The 25333-nt window shown below is 37.3% G+C and overlaps 1 protein-coding gene across 1 annotated transcript; it reads left to right on the top strand.

Moving 5' to 3' along the window:
• Positions 1 to 163: 163 nt before the first annotated feature.
• usp46 (ubiquitin specific peptidase 46) lies at positions 164 to 16113 on the top strand. Its single transcript, XM_061888758.1, has 9 exons — positions 164 to 520; positions 2762 to 2842; positions 2926 to 3139; positions 9917 to 10155; positions 10231 to 10307; positions 10386 to 10469; positions 10551 to 10748; positions 13380 to 13458; positions 13541 to 16113. The coding sequence occupies exons 1-9, from the start codon at positions 485 to 487 to the stop codon at positions 13640 to 13642; spliced, it is 1110 nt and encodes a 369-aa protein (XP_061744742.1). The 5' UTR covers positions 164 to 484; the 3' UTR covers positions 13643 to 16113.
• Positions 16114 to 25333: the final 9220 nt, after the last annotated feature.

Here is a 25333-nt window from a genome sequence, read left to right on the forward strand (position 1 = left end):
TAGCTTGCAACATAATAATATTTTACAGTACTGTACTATTGTTGGGTTACCAAACCGAACGGACCCCAATTTCCGTAATCCACGTTCTTATATCCATAACAATGATTGGTTGCATGGCAGCGCTATCTAGCTCTCAATTGGCTTAAAGTGTCTGTCAATCAATTTCACGACTCTGGACCAATCATGTGTCGGAAAGATGGGCGGGACTACATGACGTTGGCGCCATAGCTTTTCCTGGTTGTTTGCTAACAGAAATGTTTCGTTAGCGCTCTGCCGACATGTTGTATTTGTATGGTATCTCTTTTAAATAAGTGTTGAGAATGAAGCCGCTTCGTCTTTGACTCCCAAGGTACCGGGCTGGCCTATGGTGGTGTGGCTCTGTGTGGCCGCCGGCAAGCAGTGCGGCCTGTGGCTGCCGCGAAGTCAACTTGTTTGCTGTCAAATCATGTTTGTTTTCCCGAAGATGGCGGACACTGTGAACTAAATGACCGTCAGAAACATCGCCTCCATTTGTAATATGGTGAGTAATGTAATGTAAATGTCATATAATGGCGTATGCTGTTGCTCGTTAGCTCGTAGCCCGTGTGCGCTAACTGCCTGTGGGTTTAATCACTGTGTTTGCTTCACCCTTAATGTTTGTCTCTAAAACACACCAATACCATTGCTGTTATGTATTTGTGCTGCTGCTAGATATAACAACCATAAACATACATATTGTGTCTCGACATGGTGTGTCTTGGGACTTAAGTTTGACAGCTGCCAAATACTTGTTGACTTGGTCATTTACTCACTGTGTGTGTAAGTTTTTTTTCTTTCCATTGAATACATAAAAGGGATATATTGAAAATACACAGACAAATTTAGGCACTTTCATTATATTACAATATTACAAAATTAACGAGGTTGAGCAGTCAACATCTTTTATATACACATGTTAAATAGTTAAGTTAGAGACAATACAAATAGATTTAAAATAAATGAATACAAATGCTGTGTGTGTATGTATGTATGTATGTATATATATATATATATATATATATATATATATATATATATATTGGTGTGGGAAAAAATCGATTCAAATACGAATCGCGATTCTCACGTGCGATTCAGAATCAGTTCTCTTTTTTTTTTAATTAATTTTTATATATATAAATATATATATATATATATATATATATATATATATATATATATATATACATTTATTTATTTTTTAATCAATCCAACAAACCAATACACAGCAATACCATAACAATGCAATTCAATATCAAAACCAAACCTGACCCAGCAACACTCAGATCTGCAATAAACAGAGCAATTGAGAGGAGACACAAACACGACACAGAACAAACCAAAAGTAGAGAAACAAAAATGAATATTATCAACAACAGTTATCAATTAGTTATAATTTCAGCATAGCATTGATTAAAAATTCCTCATTGACATTATCATTACACATTTATAAAAATTTTTAAAAAAGAACAATAGTGTCACAGTGGCGTTGCATCTCATAAGCTTGACAACACACTGTTTCCAATGTTTTCACAAAGATAAAATGTCATATTTTTGGTTCGTTCAATAGTTAAAACAAATTTACATTATTGCAATCAGTTGATAAAACATTGTCCTTTACAATTTTAAAAGCTTTTTAAAAAAAAATCTACTACTCTGCTAGCATGTCAGCAGACTGGGGTAGATCCCGCTGAAATCCTATGTATTGAATGAATACAGAATCGTTTTGAATGGGAAACATATCGTTTTTGAATCGAGAATTGCGTTGAATCGAAAAAATCGATATATTATCAAATCGTGACCCCAAGAATCGGTATTGAATCAAATCGTGGGACACCCAAAGATTCGCAGCCCTAATATACATACACACACATACACGCACAAAAAGTGGGACCCCAATTTTTTTGACTTGGTGGGGTCCCCGGGACCCCATTTTGAAGATTCCTAGCAATATACAATTTAATAATATAATACACACACACACACACACACACACACACATATATATATAAAATATTGCGAAATGGTGGCGACTTGTCCAGGGTATACCCCGCTTTCCGCCCTATTGTAGCCTAGATAGGCACCAGCGCCCCCCGCCACCCCAAAGGAAATAAGCGGTAGAAAATGGATGGATGGAAGTTGGTCGTCTTTAACAATAACCTCTTGAAAATTAAGGTGCAGCAATAAGTAATATCTAAAAATTGCTTAATAAAATGTGATAAAATAGTGCAAAGTGTAAAAAGTGTACGCTTTAAAAAGCATTAAAAAAAAGAACATTTGCAGGTCCGTCCCAGGAAATTACAGCTGTGTAACATTTAATGGTCTGCTATGTTTGTTCAAGTATGGAAAGATATTTGTTACGCAGTAATTTAAACATTTATGGACCGTTACTGTTTTTTTAAAGTGGCACATTTGTTATATTTTTGTCATTTTTATTTATACAGTCCTTCACTTGAGTTCCTACCTGTTGTTTTCATATAGCGACAAAGGAACGGATGAGGGTTGAAAAGAAAATAGTTGAGCGTGGCTAAAGACTATGGTCTGTTTTGGGAAAAAAAATCTAAAATAACGGCTCTGCTCTCAAGGTGACTTTTCCTGTTTTATTGACATTTTCTTTGTTTTCTTCCGCATTCATTTTTCATATATATGTATGGATGTATGTATGTAAATAATATTGTTTTATTGGCCAAGCCTTAAGTAGAGGTAAGAGTTAGTTGTCTCATGTTGTCGTCGTTCCTGCTTGCAGGGCATCAATGCCTCCGCTTTGGAGAAAGACATTGGCCCGGAGCAGTTCCCCATCAATGAACACTACTTTGGATTGGTCAACGTGAGCATCAACGCATCCTCTCGTACATTTTCTTCCTCGCTGTATTCAATTTTCTTTTTTCTGATGTATCCCTTGTGTTCCAGTTTGGAAACACGTGCTATTGCAACTCGGTGCTCCAGGCGCTCTACTTCTGCAGGCCCTTCCGTGAGAACGTCCTGGGCTACAAGGCGCAGCAGAAGAAAAAGGAGAACCTTCTCACCTGCCTGGCTGACCTCTTCCACTCCATCGCCACGCAGAAGAAGAAGGTGGGCGTCATCCCGCCCAAGAAGTTCATCTCTCGTCTGCGTAAGGAGAACGGTAAGGACAGATAGTCAGGAGGTGTTTGTTTTTGTTGTGGCTATTCCAAAACTGACTTTCTTCAGCCTTGTGATTGACTAAAAAGGTGTTAACTAGGACTTTTCATTAGGGGTGTACCAGAATTAAAATTATTGGCTGAAAATGAAAAAAACTTAAAACGCAGAAATAAGTTTTTACAATAAGTTATTCAATTGCATTTATGGGTATTACTGCATACTAAAATCATAAAATCAAGGGATTGCAATTGCATAAATTAATATTTCTCCTTCAAAGAACAAAATAATAACAAAATTATGAAATGATTTACCACAAATGCACATCCTGTCCTGGTCAAATACTGACTGGGGCCACAGACGGAATCTGTTGTTTTTTTGTGCGATGTTGTTCACATAATCAGAACAGCAATCGAAATGTTTGCAATCCAGTGATCAAACCCAACATGGAGAACATCTTCGCAGAAAATCCCCCTTCTTAATATTTCCTCATTGTACGTTTCGCAGATTGTTGTACATGGGTCTTTCTGGGACATACAGTGAGTGCATCCTGAAAGTATTCACTTTTCCACATTTTGTTATGTTACATACTTATTCCAAAATGGTATACATGTATTTTTGTCTTCAAAACTGTACAGACAATACCCTATAATGACAATGTCAAAAGTTTTTTTTTTTTTAGAAGTTTAAAGTTATTTAAAATAAAAATAAACTACAAAATCACATTTACATAAGTATTCACAGCCTTTGCTCAATACTTTATTGATGCACCTTTGGCAGAATTTACAGCCTCAAGTATTTTTGAATACAATGCCAAAAGCTTGGCACACTTATCTCTGCGCAGTTTCGACTCGGGAATCTGAAGTTGACTCACTTTTAAGCTTAATGGCAAAGGCTGTGAACTGTTACGTTTTCCAAAAATAAACTCTTAAAAAAAAATTTTTACATCGTCATTATGGGGTATTGTCTGTAGAATTTTGATGACAAAAATGAATTTTTCCATTTTGGAATAAGGCTGTAACATAACAAAATGTGGAAAAATTGAAGTGCTGTGTAGTTTCCTGTATTGAAGTACATCCACACTGCAAACATGTTATAAGATTCTGACAGTGTGATAACCTTAGGCAAATATATCAAATTTTTACCGTATGGTATTATAATTACAGCACTAAAATGTGTTAATTTTAAATGTCTTTATTGAAAAGAAGAAAACATAACTTTTCAGCATTTTTGAACTACAGTAGAATATGACATAAGTGGAGCATATATATGTATTTATAATATGTAATACAAAATATCTGAATTATTTGTAAATATATTTGTGAATAATACTGTTGATAAACCTACAACTCAAGATACATTAAAAAAAACAAGCATAAAATGCAATAAATGTAATCCCTAATTGACTAAAGATCACCACATAATTCATAAAAAGACACGTCTTAGTAAGATTTTAATAAATAAATAAATAAAATTGGCTGGCGCTTGAAACTAAATCTCAACAAGTTTTGAAACCTTGCTCACAATTTTTCAACAACTGTGTTTTAGAGTTAATTATTGCCAAAACTCCACAATCACACAAATGTTTTCACTCACTCCCAGTAATTCACAAGTTTAAAAAAAGTATTCAATAAAAAAACGATTTGTAAGTTAAAAAAACATCTCAAATTTAAAAAGACTTCTCGGGAGTGTAAAGGCAAATTTTTTCTTTTAATAAAAACTTTACATGATCCAGCACCCGTAATTTGCACTTGACAACAACAGGTGGTGCTGCTGAGTCAGTTTAAGGCTGTCAGAGCTACTTTTATTTGCGCATGATGTCGTCTGCCAAAAAGAAGCAGCAGGTTGGAGAATAAAATAACGGACAAAAGAGGAGGAACAAGCTCAACCTGTAAGTTAACATGTGTGTTTTATTATGGCCTCGTTGTAAATCATGCAATGTTATTTGTTAATGCCTCTGTGTTATGTTGTTATAATGTTGTGGTCAGCTGGGAAGACACTGTTGCTTACATAAACTCTGCAGCACCACTTGTTGTGGAGTGCCAATTACGGGTGCTACAAGTGCAAGGGTGTGGATCGCGCAGGTTGGACTATTACTGCCAAAAATAAATGGACATTCACTACTGTTGTAATCGTAATATGGTATTGTGAATAAACTTGAATAATATTAGCTGTTTGAGACACTTGTGATTAAGGGCCATAAAAAAAATGTTTTTTTGCTGTTAACATTCTGTATCTTCTTTAGTAACTAGTATCTGTCCCACTAATGACAAATACAAATAGGTAGTTAAGGTCAAGACAGCATTAACTATACCTTCTTAATGTAGCTTATATCGATGGTTGGTGCTCTTGTAGATGCACCATCAGTTCGGCCTTGCCTTTCTCTTGCTGCCATATCTGCAAGCATGTTTTGCACCTTGAGTGATCTTCTTTCTCCACCGTGGTAATTTGTATTTTTGTGATAATGCCGCTGCAGACAAACACGACCTGCGGGCGTGCGTGCGTGCGGGCGGGCGTGCGTGCTATAAATAAAGAAAAAAATCAAGTTGACGTTCTACAAGGCAAAACTGTCTTTTCCACAAGTCATTTTAGTGTCGTCACAGATGGAAGGTATTGATAAGACGGCAAAACTCAGACATTCCGCGGTGTTGATGTTCAACAGGCATTATGTACCTCGAATGGGCAGTAGTGACATTATTTGCTTCTGATCGTCCAGAAGGACAGAATAAACTGTCCTCTTATCACGCGCAGATTCATGAGATCTCGTAAAAGTCTGCGCTAACTTGTTGAACGGCGGGGCCGCAATGATGCTCATTAAACCGCGGTGGCGGAGACGTTCCGTAGCGGCACCAGTCCGCGTTTGAGGGTGGAGACCTCCAAGCTGCACAGACATATGGTGCTCCTCACACACACGTCAGTATTTATTAATATTAATGTTTTTGTTGCTACAAATAAACTCATAAAGGCAGATTTGGTGCTTCTGAGTTTTTAATAGAGGTGTGGCGGATGTATTTTCAATCCATTTCACACCCGTAGGTGTTCTGTGGTGGCAATTATACGACTTTGACGCTGTATTTTGCGTATGCCTTGATGGTGAAAAAGAGGAGGGTGTCTGCGCCGTGCATTTATTCACTAATCAAATACAAGCGGTCATTAAATAAAAAATAGTCCGTGTGAGTGAAAATCCTCCTTCACAGCAAGCATACAACCGCGTGCAGAATGTTATGTTGTTTCAGTGATGCAGGAACTTATTTTCAACTCTGCAGGATATTTGTTACTCGCTCCATCGCCGCTAGTACTTGAAAGGAATTTTTTTATTACTTATTCATTTTTTTTTAAGCTTTTTTCCTCTTTCGCACAGGCAGTGAAGTTATTGTGTACATTGCGTTGTGAATGAACTATCACTAAAAGCCATAAAGGGGAAAGATTAAAAAAAGGTATTTTTTTTCCCTCTTTTTTTTTTTTTTTAAAGATTTCTTAAAATGTGCAATATTTACCACGATATGTTCTTTAATGTAGTTTATTTTACACACATTAAACTAATAAGTCATAACCATAATCTAATAAATCCTGGGGATGTTCAAAGTGTGGCCTGGAAATCATTTGTGGAACATAGCTTTTTTTTGGACCTGTGTAGCACATTGTATAAATAACAAACCAATCAAAATGTAAAAAAAATAAAGGGTTGAAATGTTAAACAAATATTGGTTTTGTTTAAAATATAATGCTTTTAGCCTTTTTATTTGCCTATTTCGTTACAAACAATATATTAACGTCAGCAACCTGATTTCTCAAATAGTTTGGCTCAAAAGAAGCATCTTACAACCCGTGGAAACACCTTAATATGATCATGTTTGGCGTTTGAAAAATCTGACTAACACAACTAGATTATGCGGTTCGAAACCAGATCTCTGGAGTGTGTGTGGGCTGCCGTAGGGGACATTTTTGTATCGTGCCTGCGCCAATCTAAACATGCAAGATATAATCCAGAAGCAGATCACATTCAATCAGCAACTGTAATGAAGAGGGGACTGTTTATTTGCTTCTCAAATTAAAAGAGCGGTACATTTTTAAGTGCATGAATGGGAGAAAAATAACAAGTTATTTCCAAAGGTAGCTAAGGAAATGGAGAATGCTAGCTTCATTCGGATTACCGAAAAAATACGAGTGAGATGGAAAAGTATGAAGTAGGTCCTGTATATAACAAGACAAAGAAGATGTGTACACAAACCCCTTCACACTGCATTTGTGCACTCCAAAGTGATTAGCAATAACTTTGTATTCTGCACAACTGACAAGCTTGTATAATTTACAACAAAACCTTCTCAAAACAGGTTACAAAAGCTCCTTTTTAATCAATTCTTGAAAATTATAAAACGATTAATTGAATTTCTTCCGACACCCCTGTGCCAGTGAGCTACAATAGAATAGACCTTATTGTCATTATATTTGCATACAATGAGAAGACTCCAACTTAAGGTGCAGTTGTGGGAACAAATATGGGGTAAAATAAATAACACAATTGAAGTAACAATTGAAATAAACAGACTACTATCCACAGTGCTAACATAGCACTCACATTTTAACAGCAACGTCATGCTAGGTTAGCCTACTTGCCTAGGAAAAAAAAACAACTAAACTCACAGACAGTTTGTGGACGTTCAGTCTACATTTTAAGATATGTCGCAAAGCCTTATTAGATTTTTTTTTTTAAAGTGGTAAGCACATACATGGGGTGGGGTTAACGAGGGATCATCATAGTATATGCGAAAGGTTTTTCCTTCAAGTCATGAAATGCCGCAACTTTAAAATCGAGCGTTTAAGCAACTCTTCCCTGAAAAGTGGAGCAAACAAAAAAATGTATAGTTTGTAAAATTAAGTAATTGGTATGTTTAAGATTAACACAGTTACAGTAATAGAACACAAGCATAATGCTAAAAAATGTTGTCATAATATTTATTACTACAAACTAGGGATGCACCGAAATGAAAATTTGTGGCCGAAGCCGAATTAAATTTAAACGCTTGGCCGAAGGCCGAATACCGAATAATGAATGCAGTTTTTCACAATTTTTTGAATATTGCATAAATAGCCTAGAATAGATATTTAGACATGTTTTTCAAATAAAGTAATTTTTTATTGAATATTGACATTTTTTTAATATTCCAGTAGCCTTTGCTTTTAAAAAAAAGCGCAAAGTTTTTCATTTATATTAGGCCTTCAAACAAAACATGCATTCCAAAAAAAAATAAAGTGCATTAAAGTGGATAAACCCACAACAAATTAATTATTGTCCTTTTGGCAAAAGTCTGCTTAGCCACAGTAGATAGGCTAATAATGTAAACAGAAGGCTCAAGTAAATCTCAAAAAGTATGTGCTTGTAACCTCATACACTTATACAGGTAGCCTACACAACAGGCTAATAATGTAAACAGACGCCCCACTAAATCTCAGAGTGTGTGCTTGTAACCTCATACACTTATACAGGTACACAACATATTCCAACGTCACTGCACGTTGGTTGATTGCGTCACCGTGTCAAAAAATTGCGTCACACGCCACTATTCGGCCTTGTTTTTAACTCATTCCACCGAAGGCCGAATGTGGCTTTTTTTGCCATATTCGGCCGAATATATTCGGTTACCGATTAATCGGTGCATCCCTACTACAAACATACATTTTGAAGTGCAAAGAATTGTGTCGGGACATCCACTGTTCCAAGCAAATATACAAAAAAACTTCCAGTTGCGTGTCTTTTAAATTGAAAACTAGTGTCAAACAAGAATTTTCACTTTAGTGTCTTTCAACTATTACTTTTTGACAAGCAGTTTCCTCCACAGTGGACATGTAAATATCTCTCTGGAAAATGCTGTTTCTCTAAAAAAAAATTAACTACCAATTTAACTTTTCTTAATGTAAATACCTCACAAACTGATGTTTGGTTTCGCTAGCTTCAAGTGTCATTTCTGGATGACCGTTTATGAGCTGGCGACTTTTGTATCTTACATTCCGCTCGAGTGCCGCTCGATAGGCTCCAGCCCGCTGCGACATCGAGAGAAGCAAGCGGTGGGAAAAATAGATGGATTGAGGATTTATCACGTAGTTCTTCAGTTTTCCCATATTTCTGTCGTTGACCATTTTTTTAGGTGATTGCCTCTTTGCTGTGCGACGTGACCGGCTGGTTGGTGGTAGCGGGGAGGGGTATATTGTAGCGTCCCGGAAGAGTTAGTGCTGCAAGGGTTTGTGGGTATTTGTGCTGTTGTGTTACAGTGCGGATGTTCTCCCGAAATGTGTTTGGTGTGGGTTCACAATGTAGCGCATATTTGTTACAGTGTTAAAGTTGTTTATACGGCCACCCTCAGTGTGACCGGTATGGCTGTTGACCAAGTATGCTTTGCATTCACTCGTGTGTGTAAAAGCCGCCATGTTATGTGACTGGGACGGCACACAAAAGCAGTGCCTTTTAAGGGTTTTTTGGCGCTGTGTACTTCTCCCTATCCCGTGTACACAGCGGCGTATTAAAAAGCCATGAAATTAACTTTTTGAAACCAATACCGATAATTTTGAAACCGATACCGATAATTTCCGATATTACATTTTAAAGCATTTATTGGCCGATAATATCGGCATGCCGATATTATCAAACATCTCTACTTCACACCAAGTTTTTGTTTGATGGCGTTAGGCGTCAGGGTATTATTGTCAAGACCTTGAAACCGAAATACCGCGGTATCTATAATCCTGTCACGCTCTTATAAATAAGATATTGATATTTTCCCTGCAGATCTGTTTGATAACTACATGCAGCAGGACGCCCACGAGTTCCTCAACTACCTGCTGAACACGGTGGCCGACATCCTGCAGGAGGAGAAGAAGCAAGAGAAGCAGAATGGGCGCCTGAAGAACAATGGTGCTGTCGCCACCACGGAAACGGAGGCGGAGCACAAGACGGAGCCCACCTGGGTCCATGACATCTTCCAAGGCACGCTCACTAACGAGACTCGCTGCCTCAACTGTGAAACAGTAAGTGGCCTTTTAAGTAGCGTCACGCACATCCATCATGAATTCAGAAGAAAATACTTATTAGTGTCTTTACAGGTGAGCAGCAAGGATGAAGATTTTCTAGATCTTTCCGTGGACGTGGAGCAGAATACGTCAATAACACACTGTCTCAGGTAGTGTCAATTGTCCCACATCATGGGGGTCATGGTGAGAAAGATGTAACCAGGCCTGTGTGCCGCTGTGCCCTGCAGGGACTTCAGCAACACAGAGACTCTGTGCAGCGAGCACAAGTACTACTGCGAGACCTGCTGCAGCAAGCAGGAGGCTCAGAAACGGTCAGCGGAGCGCCGCCATTCACGCACGCGTCAAAAACAAAACCCACCTGGCTGACCACCACCTGTGTCTTTTATGTGCAGCATGCGTGTGAAGAAGCTGCCCATGATCTTAGCGCTGCACCTGAAGAGGTTCAAGTACATGGAGCAGCTTCATCGCTACACCAAGCTGTCCTATCGAGTGGTCTTCCCTCTGGAGCTCCGCCTCTTCAACACGTCCGGGGATGCTGTCAACCTGGATCGCATGTATGACCTGGTAGCTGTGGTGGTCCACTGTGGCAGGTACACTACATACTCGACTGAAACGACCTTCCATCGCTATATACACACATATGCATATATATACACACATACAAACATATATACATACATACACACACACACATACAAATACATATATACATACACGTGTGCATATATATATATATATATATATATATATATATATATATATATATATATATATATATATATATATATATATATATATATATATATATATAAATTCCGAACGGTTAGTAATACTGTTTACATTTTTAATTATCGAAAAACCTCATTTATTAATGCATTTTAGGCAACACTGTTTACTCCTGGACACAAAGTCGCTGCATGCGCACCAGGGCCATTTCGATCGACAAAACATTGCGCAACACAAATACACTGATCTTGTGTCCTGTTGTTTTTAGATGGAGACAGGTTGCGTATTAAATGTGAGGTATCATTCCTTTTTAATTCTATTGGCCAAACTGTTGTACTGAAGCATACGGTGTGTTTGAAGAACAAAGCTTGTTTGTTTGACTTTATTTCGATTAGACAAACTACTTTGTGTTTCATATTAAAACAAAAACGTAAACAAGGTTTTTTTGTTTGTTTTTTACATTACTCGTGGGGTTTTTTCGTGTCACAAAGTTATTACTTTAAAAAACATTCCGTTTGACATAAGCATTTTGTTCATGTTTTACGGTATATGACAAATTTCAGCTCCAACTCTTAATGGATCGGTCCTGATATAGCATTAACATGTTTACACATTAGTACATAACTTAAAATAAATACCTCTCTATCAAGATGTAAAAATAGAGTTAAAGGCATCATGTAGTGAAAAACAGCTGACAAGTTGATACTATTAATGAACAAAAACACAAGTATTTGTCTTTAAATAAATTGTTTTTCTAGCCTTTTTATTTATTACAAATGACATGATGGCATCGTGATTATACATTTGGCCATAATCATTCAGTCGTACGTGTAATACGAGACCTCATATATGAACGCTATTTTTAGCTATATGGACAAAAAGTGCAGTTACATCTCATATCCACGTGGTGCCATATTGCATAATTTTCCCCCCAAAAAAGTTGTCGTTATTTTGTTTGTGCCATAATACTTACTTTCATATGCACGTTCAACTTTCTACTCGCGGTACATGAGACAGTTCTTATCTACAATAATGTTTCTACTTTAAAATAAAAATTCCCAACTCATTGACAATGATTTCCTTTAAACTTTGTTAAAAGATTTCAGTATAAGTATTTTATTTTTATTAAGTTTGAGCTCATCTGATAATACAGTAATTATCATGATAACCGTGATCATTTTGGTCACAATACCCGAGATAAGAAATGTGACATCCCACTTTAAAATTGAACTTTTGAACTGAAAACAATTTCAGGCATTAGTCGATACTAGTCTTCTTTATCTTCAAGCCCAGGTGTTGATATTTTCACATGCCAGGACCAGTTACTGTATCTTGTAGTGTGGTTGGTTTCGATATCGGCTCTTAGTTAATCCAGATTAAAATATCGTCCAACACCTGCACTTATGGTACAATACCATCTATTGCATTATCAAGTATTGACCGATGGCAAACCCAGGAGTCTATCAGCTAATGGTATGATCCCGTCAAGCCAATCCAGGTGTTAGTATCGGGTCCATGTATCTGCCCTTCGCATGATTTAATATTGGCTTGTAGGAAACCTTAGTGTGGATTTCTGTTCTCACATCCAGGTGTCAGCTAATCTTTTCATGGTGCAATAAATAAAAGCTCACATAGGCATTGGTGTTGGTGGATGTCAGCCCCGTTGATGTAACTATTAATATTTCATATCACGGTTATCGTCCCCAAAATTCGCACAGCTATCATTACCATGGTATTGTTGAAAGTGCTTAAAAAGTACTCATACACACTTGTAACCAAGTTGTATTTGAACTATTAAATAAAATCAATACATAGCTACACAATATACTTTCTTGGCAGAAGGAATATGTTCTATAATAATGTTCTGGCTACTTAAGATACATTAAATATGTTCGTCTTCTTATGTTTTAATTAGTACGAGGTTTTGTTTTGTAATGATAAAGGAAAAACTGTGTTGGTTGCATCATGTCAGGTCTTTGTGTTGCCACGCACATATTGTCACTGTCTTGAGAGCTTGGTTTGTAGATTCAATGTGCACAAACTAGTTTAATTTGAGGAATGGTCCTTTTTCAATCCAGAAAAACATTAATCTCTTGTTTTCACTTTAGCTTGCCTTGCCAGTAAATAAGCACGGTCACGGCTCTCTGAGGTTATCATTCACATTTTAACCATCATTCTTTATCATTCTACTGTTTATTGTTACATCCCTAATAGTGGCCAACTGGTGTTTTATGAAATCATTGACTTGTTTATGTATTGGTAGATTGCCAGTCCAGGTTTAGTATCAGTTGATATCACATTCATAAGTTATCTGTTGAAAACAAGCCTAGTTTTCCGATACCCGGTTCTTGACATGATCAACTATTGGTCACTAACAATTCTGCCGTCTGCGTCACACACCCACAAAGTAAGTAGTGAATGGACTGATATCAAAGCAAGTGTGTCAGTGTGTCAGTGTCCTGCGTTGCATAACAAAACAACTGTTGTGTGTTCAGCGGTCCAAACCGAGGTCATTACATCACCATCGTGAAGAGTCACGGCTTCTGGCTGCTGTTTGACGATGACATCGTGGAGGTGTGTCACCCTTTCATCTTCTCCTCTCTTTTCTGCTCTCACGCCATGTTTGTCTCATCGCTAAAAAAAAAACATCCCGCAGAAAATAGAAGCCCACGCCATCGAGGAGTTCTACGGGCTTACCTCAGACATCTCCAAGAACTCCGAGTCGGGATACATCCTCTTCTACCAGTCCAGGGAATGAGCAGGACTCAAATCCACTTCCCTCCCAAGCTGACAAGTGTGTGCCAACCACTACTTGACTTTACTGTCTGGGCTGCACTTTATCCCACAAACTCTCATTCTGCATCCTTTTATTTCATTCCTCTCACTTTCTATGCACACTTTTTGTTTCATGACTTCTTTCTGGTTTGAAGGGTCTCCATTTTAGCGACTACCTAACGGCACAATCACTGTGATGGCACCTTCTAACCTGCAGACGTTAAACCTTCTGTCGCCTTTTTTCTCTATTTATTGAACTTATTTATTGCTCTCACTTCTAGCGCTGTCCCCATTAATTGCTGCACATCTTTTCCTATTTTAAGCGCAACATATTCTAGCATTTAAACATAGAATCAATATATTAGGATCTGCTACTTTTGCACCTGTCTCTAAGGTCCTCTGAAATTTGCAGCTACTGTCACTATTTGCACTTTGATCTTATTAATAACTACCCTCCCTCTCAAAAGACCATTTTGTGGACATTCTGAGGACAAAATCACTATGAAAAGAACTCGGGCTGTCAAAATGAATGATAACTCATATGATTAATTACAAGAAATTATCACACTTGGATTAACAATTAAATTTATTTTGAGCATACAAGTTCTTTTATACGGAGCGTGATCAGATCAATGCAGACGTCAAAAATGAAGAGAATCCGATCGGTGTGCTCACTGGTAAATCTCACTTAAATACAGCCAGAAAAAAGGTACAACTGTTACCAAGTGATGTGCAAATACTTGACACAATGTGCAGGCCAAAAGTTTGGACACACCTTCTCATTCTATGTGTTTTCTTTATTTTCATGACTACCGTATTTCCTTGAATTGCCGCCGGGGCGCTAATTAATTTAAAACCTCGTCTCACTCCTGCGCTTACCAAAGGCATGCGGTAAAAGTAAGCATGCGCTAATTATTTTAAAACCTCTCTTCTCAGTCCGGAACTTACCAGAGGCATGCAGTAAAAATTTGAGTGTGATGTAAGCTTGGACCTTAAATCCTACTGAATAGCTCTTAATCCTCTTCCCTTTATGCGATTTCAAATTACCGGTATTGAAATCAGCCGCCTTATTTTGAAAATGATGACAGGGGAAGTGTCACTCAGGACGTCACGAGTTTGACCAGGCGGTAATACTAAGCCTGCGCTAATTATTTTGCAAAGCAAGTTTGACCCGGCAGTAATTCAAGGCAGGCGCATATATATGCCCTGCGGCAATTCAAGGAATTACAGTATTTACATTTTAGATTGTCACTGAAGGCATCAAAACTATGAATGTTGAGTTATGTACTTAACAAAAAAAGGTGAAATAACTAAGTCACCTGAAAGGGTTTTCACTTTACAGGTGTCACTTTTGATGCCTTCAGTAACAATCTACAATGTAAATAGTCATGAAAATAAAGAAAACACATAGAATGACAAGGTGTGTACAAACTTTTGGCCTGTACTGTATAGCCAAGTAAAATGTTTCTGGATTACATTCTGACTCTGAACTTGCATTTATGTACAAATATTGTGGTCTTTTCTGAAACACATTTTAACTTTGAAAGCGAGTAATCACCCTTGATAAATCATGGTTAACACAAATTGTCAAATGTGATTTAATTTGATTTAAAAAATATATATCATGCGACAGCCCTGAAAACACTATTTTTTTCTCTAATCGCTATGACATGAAATTTCATGACACATTTAGTTTTTTTACTAACATTTTAAGAATCAGTTTGACACCACCTGTTGATTTGCGTGTATAATCATCTCTAAAGACCAACTGTCATTTCTTACATATTAGGGGAAAAAAATACAGTCTCAATGAATTTGTACCAAGACGTTCTCTTGAAGGTCAGCAGAAATCCACAAGTTCAAAGCGCGTCGTTACGAAAAAAAACGTCACCTTTTTATTTGTAGAGAAGTTAGTACAAAGTAGTGCAATACTATTGAAGTGGAGTTTTATTTTCCGTTGAGATATTTTTTCATGTTGAATTTAGTGACACCCCTTTTGTACCTTGTCTATCACTTCTGACCTTTTCATGTCAACTACATTTGTCTTCCATGTTGTTTTTAATCTCTCTATCTCTAATGAGCTGACCCATGCTAAATACTTCTGTTAATCAATTGAGTTAATTCCTTGCGTCAAACTGGAAATTAGCATTTCAATTGTGTCCTGTTTGTGAGTAGTAGGACTCCTGTTTGTGTGTGTGGTTTTAACAGAAGTGTCCTACTGTCCTCAATGACTCGTAGCAAAAGTGCCAAACTGGAGTTGATATGGAACCTGTAATAATATGTTTAAAGCTCTTTGTACATAAAGGTAGGAAAAAACGTCTATGAAAATACATACAATTTTTTTTAAAATGTCAAAAATTGTATTTTGCTTCTAACTGTTAATAGCAGATACTGTTGCCTGATTGGCAGAGTGGACGGTAGCGAGGGAATAAAGACGCAGGCAATGTCTTCCAATTTGCTGTCTATGCACTCACTCACTCTGACATACTGTGACTGTGGCAGCAGAGAGCACCACCTGTTGAAGGAAGTGATAATAAAATGCAATTTTTAAAGAAAGTGTATGTACTACACTAATAATTTTGTTTAACAAAAAAAGCATCTGGGTATGTTGTCATGGTGACTAAATGCTAGTTAAAAGAGTACTCAGATATCAGATTTTACAGTAGGGAACACAGTACACTGAATGTACACATATATGTATATATATATATATATATATATATATAAATGGGTTGTACTTGTATAGCGCTTTTCTACCTTCAAGGTACTCAAAGCGCTTTGACACTACTTCCACATTTACCCATTCACACACACTAATGGAGGGAGCTGCCATGCAAGGCGCCAACCAGCACCCATCAGGAGCAAGGGTGAAGTGTCTTGCTCAGGACACAACGGACGTGACGAGTTTTGTACTAGGTGGGATTTGAACCAGGGCCCCTCGGGTTGCGCACGGCCACTCTTCCACTGCGCCACGCCGTCCCATGTGTATATATGTATGTATGTATGTATATATATATATATATATATATATATATATATTATATATATATATAATGTGTGTATATATATATGTATGCATATGTATGCATATATGTATGTATGCATATATATGTATGTATGTATGTATATATGCATGTACTGTATATATGTATATCCATCCATCCATTTTTCTACCGCTTATTCCCTTTCGGGGTCGCGGGGGGCGCTGGCGCCTATCTCAGCTACAATCGGGCGGAAGGCAGCATATATGCATATATGTATACTTAAATTTGTGTACATGTGTATACATTTACATATATATGTATATACATATACATGGACATACATATATATGTATACATATATATGTATACATATATATGTATACATACATATATATATATATATATGTATACATATATATATTTAGATTTGTGTACATACGTGTATATACATACATATATATGTATATACATGTACAGTATATGTATATACAAATGTATGTATATACATATATATGTATACATGTATACACACATGTATACATATATACATATATACATGTATATATGTATATACATATATTTGTATATACATATACTGTACATGTATATACATATATATATGTGTATACATATTTAAATTTGTGTACATATGTTTATACGTGTACATACATATATATATATATACACATATACAGTATATGTATATACATATATGCACATACAAGTATATGCATATGTATGTATATGCATATATACATGTGTATGTATATACATGTGTATGTATATATGTATATACATATGTATGTGTACATTCATACATATATATGTATGTATAAAAATATATGTATGTATACATACATATATGTATGTATATACATATATATGTATATGCAAATATATATATATATATGTGTGTATATATATATAATTAAATTTGTGTACATATGTGTATACGTTTACATACATACATGTATATACATATACAGTATATGTATATACATATACATGGACATACATATATATGTATACATATATATATATGTATGTATACATATATATGTATATACATATATTTGTATATACATATACTGTACATGTATATACATATATATATGTGTATATATATTTAAATTTGTGTACATACATACATATATGTATACACATATACAGTATGTGCATATATATATGTATATATATGCATATATATATACATATATATGTATGTACATATATATGTACATACATATATACCGATTCTGTTCATAACTTTTATGAACAGAATTTCTAAGCGCAGTCAAGGCGTTGAGGGGTTCCGGTTTGGTAATCGCAGGATTAGGTCTCTGCTTTTTGCAGATGATGTGGTCCTGATGGCTTCATCTGACCGGGATCTTCAGCTCTCGCTGGATCGGTTCGCAGCCGAGTGTGAAGCGACCGGAATGAGAATCAGCACCTCCAAGTCCGAGTCCATGGTTCTCGCCTGGAAAAGGGTGGAATGCCATCTCCGGGTTGGGGAGGAGACCCTGCCCCAAGTGGAGGAGTTCAAATACCTAGGAGTCTTGTTCATGAGTGAGGGAAGAGTGGATCGTGAGATCGACAGGCGGATCGGTGCGGCGTCTTCAGTAATGCGGACGTTGTACCGATCCGTTGTGGTGAAGAAGGAGCTGAGCCGGAAGCCAAAGCTCTCAATTTACCGGTCGATCTACGTTCCCATCCTCAACTATGGTCATGAGCTTTGGGTCATGACCGAAAGGATAAGATCACGGGTACAAGCGGCCGAAATGAGTTTCCTCTGCCGTGTGGCGGGGCCCTCCCTTAGAGACAGGGTGAGAAGCTTTGCCATCCGGGAGGGACTCAAAGTAAAGCTGCTGCTCCTTCACAGCGAGAGGAGCCAGATGAGGTGGTTCGGGCATCTGGTCAGGATGCCACCCGAACGCCTCCCTAGGGAGATGTTTAGGGCACGTCCAACCGGTAGGAGGCCACGGGGAAGACCCAGGACACGTTGGGAAGACTATGTCTCCCGGCTGGCCTGGGAACGCCTCGGGATCCCCCGGGAGGAGCTAGACGAAGTGGCTGGGGAGAGGGAAATCTGGGTTTCCCTACTTAGGCTGTTGCCCCCGCGACCCGACCTCGGATAAGCGGAAGATGATGGATGGATGGATGGATGTACATACATGTATGCACATACAAATATATGTATATGCATATATACATGTGTATGTATATACATATGTATGTGTACATACATACATATATATGTATGTATAAAAATATATGTATGTATATACATATATGTATACATACATATATGTATGTATATATATGTATATGCATATATATATGTGTATATATATACGCATATACATATAATTAAATTTGTGTACATATGTGTATACGTTTACATACATACATGTATATGTATATACATATACAGTATATGTATATACATACATGTATATACATATACAGTATATGTATATACATATACATGGACATACATATATATGTATACACATATATATATATATATATATGTATGTACACATTTATGTGTATACATATATATATATATGTATACATATATATATGTATATATATATATATATTTAAATTTGTGTATATACATACATATATGTATATACATGTACAGTATATGTATATACAAATATATGTATATACATATACAACGAAAACTTTAACCTTAGTCCTAACATAAATAATAAATATAAATCGTTTCAGGTGCTTACTATGAGGTCTGTCACATCGCTGCCTCTACACCTGGCTGTTATCTACCGCCCCCCAGGGCCCTGTTCGGACTTTATCAATGAATTCTCAGAGTTCGTTGCTGATCTAGTGACACACGCCGATAATATAATCATAATGGGGGACTTTAATATCCATATGAATACTCCATCGGACCCACCGTGCGTAGCGCTCCAGACTATAATTGATAGCTGTGGTCTCACACAAATAATAAATGAACCCACGCATCGCAACGGTAATACGATAGACCTAGTGCTTGTCAGGGGTATCACCGTTTCCAAAGTTACGATACTCCCGTATGCTAAAGTATTGTCTGATCATTACCTTATAAAATTCGAGGTTCAGACGCATGTTCGTCAAACTAATAATAATAATAACTGCTATAGCAGCCGCAACATTAATACGGCCACAACGACAACTCTTGCTGACCTACTGCCCTCGGTAATGGCACCATTCCCAAAATATGTGGGCTCTATTGATAACCTCACTAACAACTTTAACGACGCCCTGCGCGAAACCATTGATAACATAGCACCGCTAAAGTTAAAAAAGGCTCCAAAAAAGCGCACCCCGTGGTTTACAGAAGAAACTAGAGCTCAGAAATTATTATGTAGAAAGCTGGAACGCAAATGGCGCACGACTAAACTTGAGGTGCACCATCAAGCATGGAGTGATAGTTTAATAACTTATAAACGCATGCTTACCTTAGCTAAAGCTAAATATTACTCAAATCTCATCCACCGTAATAAAAACGATCCTACATTTTTGTTTAGTACGGTAGCATCGCTAACCCAACAAGAGACCCCTTCCAGTAGCTCCACCCACTCAGCTGATGACTTAATGCAATTCTTTAGTAAGAAAATTGAAGTCATTAGAAAGGAGATTAAAGACAATGCGTCCCAGCTACAACGGGGTTCTATTAACACTGATACGATGGTATATACGGCGGATACTGCCCTCCAAAATAGTTTCTCTCGTTTTGAGGAAATAACATTAGAGGAATTGTTACAACGTGTAAATGGAATAAAACAAACAACATGTTTACTTGACCCTCTTCCTGGGAACCTGATCAAGGAGCTCTTTGTATTATTAGGTCCATCAGTGCTAAATATTATAAACTTATCACTTTCCTCGGGCACTGTTCCCCTAGCATTCAAATAAGCGGTTATTCATCCTCTTCTTAAAAGACCTAACCTCGATCCTGACCTCATGGTAAACTACCGACCGGTGTCTCACCTTCCCTTTATTTCAAAAATCCTCGAAAAAATTGTTGTGGAGCAGTTAAATGAGCACTTAGCGTCTAACAATCTATGTGAAACCTTTCAATCCGGTTTCAGGGCAAGTCACTCCACGGAGACAGCCCTCACAAAAATTACTAATGATCTATTGCTAACGATGGATTCTGATGCGTCATCTATGTTGCTGCTCCTCGATCTTAGCGCTGCTTTCGATACTGTCGATCATAATATTTTATTAGAACGTATCAAAACACGAATTGGTATGTCAGACTTAGCCCTGTCTTGGTTTAACTCTTACTGATAGGATGCAGTGTGTCTCCCATAACAATGTGACCTCGGACTACGTTCGGTCCTTGGCCCTGCATTCTTCAGCATCTACATGCTGCCGCTAGGTGACATTATACGCAAATACGGTGTTAGCTTTCACTGTTATACTGATGACACCCAACTCTACATGCCCCTAAAGCTGACCAACACGCCGGATTGTAGTCAGCTGGAGGCGTGTCTTAATGAAATTAAACAATGGATGTCCGCTAACTTTTTGCAACTCAACGCCAAAAAAAAACGTAAATGCTGATTATCGGTCCTGCTAGACACCGAACTCTATTTAATAATACAACTCTAACATTTGACAACCAAACAATTAAACAAGGCGACACGGTAAAGAATCTGGGTATTATCTTCGACCCAACTCTCTCCTTTGAGTCACACATTAAAAGCGTTACTAAAACGGCCTTCTTTCATCTCCGTAATATCGCTAAAATTCGCTCCATTTTGTCCACTAAAGACGCTGAGATCATTATCCATGCGTTTGTTACGTCTCGCCTCGACTACTGTAACGTATTATTTTCGGGTCTCCCTATGTCTAGCATTAAAAGATTACAGTTGGTACAAAATGCGGCTGCTAGATTTTTGACAAGAACAAGAAAGTTTGATCACATTACGCCTGTACTGGCTCACCTGCACTGGCTTCCTGTGCACTTAAGATGTGACTTTAAGGTTTTACTACTTACGTATGAAATACTACACGGTCTAGCTCCATCCTATCTTGCCGATTGTATTGTACCATATGTCCCGGCAAGAAATCTGCGTTCAAAGGACTCCGGCTTATTAGTGATTCCCAAAGCCCAAAAAAAGTCTGAGGGCTATAGAGCGTTTTCCGTTCGGGCTCCAGTACTCTGGAATGCCCTCCCGGTAACAGTTTGAGATGCCACCTCAGTAGAAGCATTTAATTCTCACCTTAAAACTCATTTGTATACTCTAGCCTTTAAATAGACTCCCTTTTTAGACCAGTTGATCTGCCGTTTCTTTTCTTTTTCTTCTATGTCCCACTCTCCCTTGTAGAGGGGGTCCGGTCCGATCCGGTGGCCATGTACTGCTCGCCTGTGTATCGGCCGGGGACATCTCTGCGCTGCTGATCCGCCTCCGCTTGGGATGGTCTCATGCTGGCTCCGCTGTGAACGGGACTCTCGCTGCTGTGTTGGATCCGCTTTGGACTGGACTCTCGCAACTGTGTTGGATCCATTATGGATTGAACTTTCACAGTATCATGTTGAACTTTCACAGTATCATGTTAGACCCGCTCGACATCCATTGCTTTCCTCCTCTCCAAGGTTCTCAGAGTCATCATTGTCCCCGACGTCCCACTGGGTCATTATTGTCACCGATGTCCCACTGGGTGTGAGTTTTCCTTGCCCTTATGTGGGCCTACCGAGGATGTCGTAGTGGTTTGTGCAGCCCTTTGAGACACTAGTGATTTAGGGCTATATAAGTAAACATTGATTGATTGATTGATTGATTGATTAATATATACATGTATACATATACATGTATACATATATACATATGTATATACATATATTTGTATATACATATATATGTATATACATATATTTGTATATACATATACTGTACATGTGTATATACATATATATATAAGTGTATGTATATATATATATGTATATACATGTGTATGTATATACAGGTGTATGTATATACATATATACATACATGTTCTCCCCGTGAATGCGTGGGTTCCCTCCGGGTACTCCGGCTTCCTCCCACTTCCAAAAACATGCACCTGGGGATAGGTTGATTGGCAACACTAAATTGGCCCTAGTGTTTGAATGTGAGTGTGAATGTTGTCTATCTGTGTTGGCCCTGCGATAAGGTGGCGACTTGTCCAGGGTGTACCCCGCCTTCCACCCGATTGTAGCTGAGATAGACGCAAGCGCCCCCCCCCCACCCCCGCGACCCCAAAAGGGAATAAGCGGTAGAAAATGGATGGATGTATACATCTGCATATGTATACATATGCATATGTATACATATATGTAAAAACATATGTGTATATATACACGTATATAAATGCATATATTTACACACGTATATATGTATGTACGTACATATATATATATATATATATATATATATATATATATATATATATATATATATATATATATATATATATATCTGGGAACGCCTCGGGATCCCCCGGGAAGAGCTAGACGAAGTGGCTGGAGATAGGGAAGTCTGGGCTTCCCTGCTTAGGCTACTGCCCCCGCGACCCGACCTCGGATAAGCGGAAGATGATGGATGGATGGATGGATGGATGTACGTATACATATGTATACATGTATATATGTATATCCATAGACATATGGCTATACATATATATGTATACATGTTTATGTGTATATATATAAATATGTATATATAAGTATATGTATATACACATATATGTATATACGTACATATGTATATATACATATATATGTATATACATACATTAATGTAACATATATATGTATATACATATATATGTATGTATATACATATGTATGTATATGCATACATATGCATGTATATGCATGTATATACATATTTATATGCACATATATATGTATGCATGTATATACATATACATGTATACATATGTATACATACATATATATGCATGTATATACATATTTATATGCACATACATATATATGTATGCATGTACATATGTATACATACGTATGCATACATATGTATACATATATATATACACTTATATGTGTATATATACACTTATACATGTGTATATATATATATATACACACTTATGTGTACACATGTATATATATGTGTATACATATACATGTATATATACGCGTATATATGTATATGTATGTATTTGCAAATAATTTTCAACCCATATTCAATTGAATGCACTACAAAGACAAGATATTTGATGTTTAAACTCAAACTTAATTTTTTTTTTGCAGATAATAATTAACTTAGAATTTCATGGCTGCAACACGTGCCAAAGTAGTTCGGAAAGGGCATGTTCACCACTGTGTTACATCACCTTTTCTTTTAACAACACTCAATAAACGTTTGGGAACTGAGGAAACTAATGGTTGAAGCTTTGAAAGTGGAATTCTTTCCCATTATTTTTTTATGTAGAGCTTCAGTCGTTCAACAGTCCGGGGTCTCCGCTGTCGTATTTTACGCTTCATAATACGCCACACATTTTCGATGGGAGACAGGTCTGGACTGCAGGCGGACCAGGAAAGAACCCGCACTCCTTTACTACGAAGCCACGCTGTTGTAACACATGGCTTGGCATTGTCTTGCTGAAATAAGCAGGGGCGTTCATGATAACATTGTTTGGATGTCAACACATGTTGCTCCAAAACCTCTATGGACCTTTCAGCATTAATGGTGCCTTCACAGATGTGTAAGTTATCCATGCCTTGGGCACTAATACACCCCCATACCATCACAGATGCTGGCTTTTGAACTTTGCGCCTATAACAATCCGAATGGTTATTTTCCTCTTTGTTCTGGAAGACACCACGTCCTCTGTTTCCAAATTAAATTTGAAATTTGGACTCGTCAGACCACAGAACACTTTTCCACTTTTCATCAGTCCATCTTAGATGATCTCGGGCCCAGCGAAACCGGCGGCGTTTCAGGGTGTTGTTGATAAATGGGTCTGGCTTTGCATAGTAGAGTTTTAACTTGCACTTACAGATGTAGCGAACAACTGTAGTTATTGACAGTGGTTTTATGAAGTGCTCCTGAGCCCATGTGGTGATATCCGTAACACACTGATGTCGGATTTGATGCGGTACCGTCTGAGGGTTCAAAAGTCCTTAATATCATCGCTTACGTGCAGTGATTTTTCCAAATTCTCTAAACCTTTTGATGATTTTACGGACCGTAGATGGTAAAATCCCTAAATTCCTTGCAATAGCTGGTTGAGAAATGTTGTTCTAAAACTGTTGGACAATTTGCTTACAAAGTGGTGACCCTCGCCCCATTCTTGTTTGTGAATTACTTAGCATTTCATGGAAGCTGCTTTTATACCCAATCATGGCACCCACCTGTTTCCAATTTGCCTGCACACCTGTGGGGTGTTCCATATAAGTGTTTGATGAGCATTACTCAACTTTATCAGTTTTTTATTGCCACCTTTCCCAACTTCTTTGTCACGTGTTGCTGGCATCAAATTCTAAAGTTAATGATTATTTGCAAAAAAACAAAAAAAATGTTTATCAGTTTGAACATCAAATATGTTGTCTTTGTAGCATATTCAACTCAATATGGGTTGAAAATGATTTGCAAATCATTGCATTATGTTTATATTTACATTTAACACAATTTCCCAACTCATATGGAAACAGGGTTTGTGTATATATA

This window comes from Nerophis ophidion, linkage group LG26, assembly GCF_033978795.1.
Source record: "Nerophis ophidion isolate RoL-2023_Sa linkage group LG26, RoL_Noph_v1.0, whole genome shotgun sequence".
Classification (NCBI taxonomy): Eukaryota; Metazoa; Chordata; class Actinopteri; order Syngnathiformes; family Syngnathidae; genus Nerophis; species Nerophis ophidion.